General features: G+C 47.4%; 1 protein-coding gene across 1 annotated transcript; it reads right to left on the bottom strand.

Annotated features, from left to right (window-relative positions):
* Window positions 1–1,362: 1,362 nt before the first annotated feature.
* LOC146688848 (uncharacterized) lies at window positions 1,363–8,431 on the bottom strand. Its single transcript, XM_085437499.1, has 2 exons — window positions 6,294–8,431; window positions 1,363–1,462 (listed from the first exon to the last, which is right to left on the bottom strand). The coding sequence occupies exons 1-2, from the start codon at window positions 7,928–7,930 to the stop codon at window positions 1,363–1,365; spliced, it is 1,737 nt and encodes a 578-aa protein (XP_085293625.1). The 5' UTR covers window positions 7,931–8,431.
* Window positions 8,432–9,045: the final 614 nt, after the last annotated feature.

Genomic DNA, 9,045 nt, shown 5'->3' with positions numbered 1-9,045 from the left:
ATCACCACTGATCGACTTTACTAAATGACCTTAAATGAATTAAAACTAGAATTAGAGGACGTAATTAAGCTCGGGGTCCTCACCATATGCTGATGACTCATCTGAAAGCAGCATCAGCACAACACACACAGGATACACACATTTTCCATAGCCACAACAACATGGAAAACCACACACACACAAACACTATCTCTTTTTAATCACTTAAAGGATGTGCTCAGGAGAGCAGGGCTCGGTCTCTGAGATCAGAGATGGATGATTTTATGTGTCTGACTGTAAGGTGCTGCATGACACGCCTACAGTGGCAAAGATGGCAACCCTGTGACATAAACTACATTTAGGTGTGAGAAATAACCACCTCCAACCACAGACATGCAGTACACTACGCATGCAAAAAGGGGGGGTATTGATCGTGACCTCTTGGGGACCATGTAGGCGTGGTGGAGCAAAACCTAGGTGTGTTAAATTTGCCTGGGAGGTTATGCTAGCCCCGCATGTCTGAAAAGAAATGAAAGTCTTTATTCCTGAGAAACGAAAGAGATAGAAATTGCTTACAAGCACAGTTAGACATTTCTGAAAATCAAACTATGAAAACTGAATAAAGTGTGTACTTAACCTAAACACACAATGAGGTAAAATACTGCTACAGACTCAGCGGCCTGGGAACCAGTCCAGCCGACGGCCTTCACTCATGTGTTTCATTAGCTCTGTGCTCTTCACCTGCTGTGATGGAAAATAAATCTGCTTTACTAACAGCCAGGACAGTGAGAGTACATCACACCCTTTCTAAGAAAATGAACGTTTGCTACGTGTGCAAACAACTGAGCTCGATTTCTGCAGTTTCATATGTCTGTGCGAATCAACCTCAGTGAATATGTTGGTTCAGTTCAGTTCTGGGTACATTCTGTTCCTCAGTGTGTTCACACGGAGCACAGTGCCATCCACTCCATGTTTGTCACTCAATGTCTGTCATTAAGATCGATAATGTTTAACTGGCATATTATATACATGAAGTGTTCAGTTTAATTCAGTTTTATTTAAAATTATAAATTAAAAAAAACACCTAAACAACAGTCATTTCTTGAAACAGAACAATCTTCTCTACACCAGGGATGTGACATCACTCATGCAGCCTACGTTGATCTCAAGTGGGCTGGACCAGAGAAAGTACCTATGCTAGGCATTTCATCGTAAAGATATTTTAAGTTCAGTAACTTCATCTGGAAGAATTGAGAAGAACTGATGACTTGGAAGAATTAAACATGATTTATCAAGATATAGAAATTAACACATTTTCCCATTAGACTCCAGTGACCCCTCAGGGCAGAACAGAATCCCAGCCATGATAGGACTCCCCCGAGTCTAGATGCTGGTGGCGGTAAAGCTGGAGACCGATGGATGGAGCCCTGACTGAGGTGCGTGAGGTGGAGATGAGGAGGAGGTGGGCTGCGCGAATGAGAGTCTGAAAGGGAGAATGATGGAGCACACAGATTTAAATCATGCAAAGCAAAGGCTGATTGGCTCAAAGGTGGACGAGAAGATGATTGGACTGGAATAATGATGTCAGTATTGAAACTGATAGCGTGGGAAAGTGGTTGTTATGTAAAGAACAGAAAGCAGCCTAACACCCAGGAAAGCAGGCAGAAAAGTGAATACAGATCTTCCTTTGAACTTACTCATAAGCTTCAGTTGTTTGCTTTTTTCACTGTGAAAAACTAAAATTTCTACATTAGATGGTCAAAACAGGAGCTTTCTGTCATGTAATTGTTTATTTATTAGTTAATGACTTTATCATAGTATGAATGTTCATGGGGAAGGTGGAAAGCAGGAAAAGCAGGAAAAGCTACAAAACCTCTGAAAATACAGTTCAAAAGTCCAAAACATATGCTCTCTTTCACTTGGTCCAAAGCAATCCGGTGCACCGGATTGGAGTCTTTCCCAGTCCTTTTGTTTGAAAGCTCTACTCTACACCATTACACCACCACCAGCAGCCTGGACTGCCAATACAAGGCATGAGGGATCCATTATTTCAGGTTGTTTATGTGAAATTCTGAATGTTGCAGCAAAATCGTGACTTATCAGACAACATTTTTCTAAACTTCTGTTGTCCAGTGTTGGTCTTCTCTGCTGCTGTAGTCCATCAGCATCAGCCTTTTTTGGCAAAAAAAGTAAGTATATCCTTTTTGTTGAAGTTCTTGCTGTCTGCAATTATAACTGGCAAAAGAGTCAAACGGGACAGGCAAAAAAAAAGAAAAAAAAAAAAAAGAAAGAAGATAATGCTATAAATCTAGGAAAGTATACCACTGCCAAATATTCATGACTCAAACTGATAAAGAATACCTCCTGTATAAACAGTGAGCTCAGCACACACACTCAACTTAATAATTTAATAGTAATGAGGGTGAACTATTGTTTAAAGTTTGATACAAATAAATTATATTATTACCATATCAATATATTGCTCATACTCCTTATATATACTTATATATGCTTATTAACACTTTGATAATAATATCTTCAGACAGGTCTTGTGATCCTAAAATAGGTCAATTAAATTAAGTATTTAAGAAAATTAAATGATCTGCTACTTGAAAAAAAAAAGAAAAAAAAAAGAAAAGCACTTGGGAGCGGTGACGAGGGGAGTAGGTACAAGGTCTTGGATCAGGTAAAGCAAACAGGAGGCTCTGAACACTAGAATGAGAGGAGACAAGATTTAGTGGCTCAGTCTGTGAAGTCCTGGTGGATAGGAATCATAACAGGCAGGTGGAGAAATGGCAAGGGAGGGCCAAGTGGTCCAGGTGAGGCAGCATGGTTTCCAGGTGAGGGTGATTCTAAGAGTACTGTGACAGGAGGGCAGGCAGGTGAGTTAAGCCGATGTGAGCTGCCGAGTACAGACCAACGTCTGGATGCAGGTGAGTATAGTCAGAGGATCTAAGGGGAAGTTGACCGGATGGCTGAAGGTAGAAAGCACAAGGTGAGTAAATGCTACTGTGAAATAATCTTCTCCTTTGAAGAGCTGTGACTTTCCAGTCACCTTTCTTACTCAACATGTGTTAATAGACCTCTCTGCATTGAATCATATCTGTTATTAACCTCTGTCTCTCTTCCACAGCATGTCTTTATCCTGTTTTCCTTCTCTCACCCCAACCGGTCGCAGCAGATGGCCCCGCCCCTCCCTGAGCCTGGTTCTGCCGGAGGTTTCTTCCTGTTAAAAGGGAGTTTTTCCTTCCCACTGTCGCCAAGGTGCTTGCTCATACGGTGTCATATGATTGTTGGGTTTTTCTCTGTATCTACTGTACAATATAAAGCGCCTTGAGGCAACTGCTGTTGTGATTTCCTGTAATTGGACAGATTGAAATGAAATTGAAGTTAAAATAGATTTAATTGGCCATCAGCGAGGTGTAAAATGTATGAAAATACAGTTTAAAGTCTAAAACATATGCTTCTTTCACATACTCTAGCAACATCCAGTATGGGAGTCTTTTCCTGGCTGATTAAGGCCCCCTGGGCCTTATGTTGGACACCCCTGGTCTAGATGGAAATCTCTATAGCAATATTCTTTTCTGTGAAAATTGATACAAACTTACAGCCAAGCTTTATGTTTTAATTCGTCAATTTCTTTTATTTTTACCGTCTTCTTACAGCCTATGTTTTGTTGAACTCTATGCGAAATATGAAATCAACCATTGCTAAATTTACTAGTAATGCAGCATTTCATAACTCTATTAAATAGAAATGACAAACAAATAAAGTATCCATGATCAGCATGTAGTGGTTGCAACACAGCCTTGTGATGATGATGATGATTCAAAGCTGAACTATCCAAACAACCTACACTGATTACTCTTCATCTATATGAGTTTATCTTAATGGCCACATCATAAAACAGACTTCAAACGCTGGCTGTTATCCTAATGTTGTGAATGATATGAATCCTGTAAGTATTTCCTGTGGATATAATAGATATTCCTGACTGTAAAAATATTTGTGACTCACTGTGTTTGATACAAACTTTGCATTTCACATTAACAGCCAAACAATGACAAAGTTTGCTGTGTTGGTAATCATCTCTCTATGAACACATCGTACAGTTCAAAGGTCAGGTTTGTTTAGTATTTCTCCAACTCCAAAACTATTTTAGGAAATGACATGGTTCTTAACATTAGCCTGTGAATGTTTTTATTATATTAATTCCCAGATGAAATAGGTCAGTATTTTTTAATATTGGGAAATGGAATTTGAGTTTTGGACAGAGCTACACGTTCCCTAATTTCACACAAAAGGTCACGTTTAAACAGATGATAATACTGATAATCATAGGTACGGTTTAGCTCATCACTCTGGTTCACAAAGAGACAGGTGCTTTCTTCTTATAATGTGGCAACATTCATTCATTTTGGGCAAAGTTACAGCAAGCACACACGAGGAAATAGCATCTGAGCCTGAGTCAGTGTCAACACTTGTCTGTGCTATCGGCACACAGAAGGCAGCAGTGTTTCATTAATGTTTTAACCCGTGGCCAGTGGTCCAGTAAAGCTTCAGCTGCCAAGTGTATTACTACGGACTCATGAAGCTCTTGCAGGCATATATGAATGTAATATTAAACCCTTTTGATGTGAAAACAATCTTTTTGAAGTTGTCATGTAAGAAAAGGCGTAGTTGTGTTATTTTCATGTCACAGCCAGAAGGAAATAAGCTGGTTCAAGATAAGCAGGTTCAAGAGGCTTAGACAGGGTCAGTATGGAATTCACAATGTAAATACACAATGGGACTGACCCTCTGATGGCACCTCATGAAGAGGAAGAGGGGGGGATAAATCATACACAGACAATCATACAGTGTTCTGGAGTTGTGTTTGTTCAGCTGCATGGAGCTGTTTATTTTATTCTCAAGCTCCATGTGATTTTGGATGTTCCTGGTAAGGTGCTGTATTTGTCATGAATCGCTGTGCGGCAGGCAGGAGTAGGACCCAAAATGCAGGACTCACAGGCACGAGGGAATGAACTCAAAACTCAGCTTTATTCGCTGGCAGAACAGACATATAAACTAAACCAAACTGGGAAACCATAAACTAAGAACTCACAGAGAGACACACAGGGAGATCCACACAGCAAGAGGGACGACGTCACGCTGAACAGAGGGAGACGCAGACAGAAATACACAGAGGGTTAACGAGGGGAGTGGGAACACACGGGGAACACAGGTGACACTGATAATCATAACGAGACAGGGCGGGGTGAACTGAACACTGACGGGAGAGGTGAAACAGGAAGTACAGAGGAGAGAGAGCACGAGTAGAACACCAACGTAACGGGCAGGGGAGACATGGAATAAACACGAAAGGGGACGAGGGCTCATAAATACATAGAGGGCACACAGGGGGAAGAGAGAGCACGGGGAGAACTTAGACATGATGGGCAGGGGAAGCGTGGAATAAAACATAAACATACAAGGAAACTAAGAACACTGGGCCAACATGGCCCAGGACCATGACAGTACCCCCCCCTCAAGGGCTGGCTCCAGACAGCCCAAACACAGAAAAACAAAACCAAACAGAAAACAACCCAGGGCGGGCGGCGGGGGCCCAGGACGGAGGGCCCGGAACAGAAAACAAAAGAGCACAGCAAACACCAGAGCCCAAGAAAATAACCCAAACACAGAGCAGTTCAGGGGGCCGACCGTGCGCAAGGCAACGGCGGCGACGCGGAAACAGTTCAGGAGGCCGGCCGTGCGCAAGGCAACGGCGGCGACGCGGAAACAGTTCAGGAGGCCGGCCGTGCGCAAGGCAACGGCGGCGGTGAAGGAGACGACGGAGCAGTTCAGGAGGCCGACCGCGCGGGAGGCGGCGGCGACGATGACAGCGCTGGTCCGGGGGCCGGCCGTGCGGAAGGCGACGGCGGCCACCCAGGCGATGACGGTCCGGGGGCCGGCCGCGCGGAAGGCGACGGCGGCCACTCAGGCGATGACGGTCCGGGGGCCGGCCGCGCGGAAGGCAGCGGCGGCGGCTCACCAGTGTCAGGCGTACTGGCCGAGGCCCGGTGGGCACAGGACCAGTCGAGACGGGACCAGGCGAAGCACAGGCTGAGGCTGCAGCGGACGAAGGCTCTGAGGAGGCTGCAGCGGACGAAGGCCCTGAGGCCGGGCCAGGCGAGGTTGCAGAGGCAGACGAAGGCTCTGAGGCCGGGCCAGGCGAGGTTGCAGAGGCAGACGAAGGCTCTGAGGCCGGGCCAGGCGAGGTTGCAGAGGCAGACGAAGGCTCTGAGGCCGGGCCAGGCGAGGTTGCAGAGGCAGACGAAGGCTCTGAGGCCGGGCCAGGCGAGGTTGCAGATGGCGGCTGGACAGGCTCCTCGGGCCCTCCAGCTGATGCGGCGTGAGGCTGAACGGGCCCCTCGGACCCTCCAGCGGAGACAGGAGGCTGAACGGGCCCCTCGGACCCTCCAGCGGAGACAGGAGGCTGAACGGGCCCCTCGGACCCTCCAGCGGAGACAGGAGGCTGAACGGGCCCCTCGGACCCTCCAGCGGAGACGAGGAGGTGCTGGCCGGGCTCACTGGAACCCCCAGCGGACGAGGTAGATGGCGGCGTGGGAGCCACGGAGTCCTGGATGAGCTCATCCGAGCTTCCAGCAGGAGCTGATGTAGAGCCAGAGAGGATAGGGACCCCGGGCTCAATGTTAAGCTGGCTAAAAAACCGCACTGCTACGGGGAACTGGGCCAAAGGTTCAGGTGCGAGCTGAGCTGCTGGACACACGGGGACCTGAGCTGCTGGACACACGGGGACCTGAGCTGCTGGACACACGGGGACCTGAGCTGCTGGACACACGGGGACCTGAGCTGCTAACGGTGGAGAAGTAAATGACTGCACAGGGGACTGAACTGATGTCTGTAGTAACGGTGGTGGTGAGAGTGGAGTAGGTGGTGGAGTTAATGACTTCACAGGGGAATGAACTAGAGGTAGTGACGGTTGTGGTGCTGGTGGTTGAGTGGGTGACTGTGCTAAAGGAGGCTGCACTGGGGACAGCAGGGCTGCAGGAGACTGCACTGGGGACACTGGAGACTGCACTGGGGACACTGGAGACTGCACTGGGGACACTGGAGACTGCAGTGATGGTTGTAGTGGAGGTGTAACGGGTGAAGGAGTGGCTGAAGTGGCTGTGGGTCGGACGGCTAGTGGCTCAGCTACAGGGTATGGTAACGGCAGGGCTATGGGTTGAATGACTGACTGAGTAGCAGCCTGAGTGGCTGGGTGTAGTGACGGTTGTGGTGGAAGAGAAACAGGTGGTAGTGTGGATGATGGAGCTAAGGGCGACTGAGTGGTAGACCGAACTGATGACTGAAGCGATGGTAGAGGTGAAAATGGAGCGTGTGGTGGAGTTAATGGCTGAGCTAGCGGGGACACAGGAGACTGAGCTGCGGGTGGCGGCGAGGGAGCTAACTGAGCTGCGGGTGGCGGCGAGGGAGCTAACTGAGCTGCGGGTGGCGGCGAGGGAGCTAACTGAGCTGCGGGTGGCGGCGAGGGAGCTAACTGAGCTGGAAGTAGCAGCGAGGGAGCCGACGGAGCTTCTGGCAGCACAGAAGGTGAATTAGAAGGCCGAATGTCCGGCTGTGGGGTGGCGCGTCGGCGGCGTGAATGCCGTTTCTTTTTTGATGATGGCTCTGACGGGCCGAGCGGCTCCGCATCCGGCCCTTCAGGCAGGTGGGTAGTAGCAGCTGGGGGATGAAGGTGGAGCTCGTTGCGGATTAAGTCCTGTTCGAGTGGGTGGAGCGCACTGAGTAGCCAGGGAAGACCAGAGATTAAACGCTGTAGTTTGGTTTCCACGGCGCGGCGAAATTCTTTTCCCTCATGTTCGAGCCACAGATGCAGGAGTTTTTCCACGGAGTAGATAATGTCCAGACGCAGTTCTTCTGGTGGGTTGAGTGCTGCTGGGTCCATATCTGGTGACGTCGTACTGTCATGAATCGCTGTGCGGCAGGCAGGAGTAGGACCCAAAATGCAGGACTCACAGGCACGAGGGAATGAACTCAAAACTCAGCTTTATTCGCTGGCAGAACAGACATATAAACTAAACCAAACTGGGAAACCATAAACTAAGAACTCACAGAGAGACACACAGGGAGATCCACACAGCAAGAGGGACGACGTCACGCTGAACAGAGGGAGACGCAGACAGAAATACACAGAGGGTTAACGAGGGGAGTGGGAACACACGGGGAACACAGGTGACACTGATAATCATAACGAGACAGGGCGGGGTGAACTGAACACTGACGGGAGAGGTGAAACAGGAAGTACAGAGGAGAGAGAGCACGAGTAGAACACCAACGTAACGGGCAGGGGAGACATGGAATAAACACGAAAGGGGACGAGGGCTCATAAATACATAGAGGGCACACAGGGGGAAGAGAGAGCACGGGGAGAACTTAGACATGATGGGCAGGGGAAGCGTGGAATAAAACATAAACATACAAGGAAACTAAGAACACTGGGCCAACATGGCCCAGGACCATGACAGTATTTCCTTCAGGCAATTAAACCCACGTACTGCACAGCATGACTTGGCACAATTTTCACGTGATAACGGCTGTGATAGAGGGAAAGGATAAGTGAGTACTGGGACTGAAACATGTCAAAGTGAAATCTTTGTGCTAGCGTTTATTTTCCAGTCAAATTTGTCATTTTGATGTCTGATGATGAACTCGCCAGCAACATGAGAGACTTTTGCAGCTAATTAGCCAGTTAGCATGCTAAATTCAGTTGCCTGTTTTTGGTGTCTATGCAACACAACATACAGACATCTCCTTATAACTTTAGTTTTTACTAGTTGAAGACTCTCAAAAACTACGAATCCCACAAACTGCCTTTATTCTACATTTATATGTATCCATATAAATGGCCCACCCTATATTAGTCTGCTGTGCATTTTACCTAAGGTGGATTTTTGCTATGTCATCATGCCTCATCACCTGCAAAGTGCATGTGCTAAGGTGTGTGCTTATATAATTGATCACAAGCTACTACATCTTTTAACTAACAATGCTTATGTCATT

Source organism: Copadichromis virginalis, linkage group LG17, assembly GCF_057382275.1.
Source record: "Copadichromis virginalis isolate Kocher_CV1m ecotype Utaka linkage group LG17, C_Virginalis_male_GT1.1, whole genome shotgun sequence".
NCBI classification, from domain to species: Eukaryota; Metazoa; Chordata; class Actinopteri; order Cichliformes; family Cichlidae; genus Copadichromis; species Copadichromis virginalis.
The sequence above is the reverse complement of the archived record's forward strand: the minus strand, read 5'-3'. Positions and strand labels throughout refer to the sequence as shown.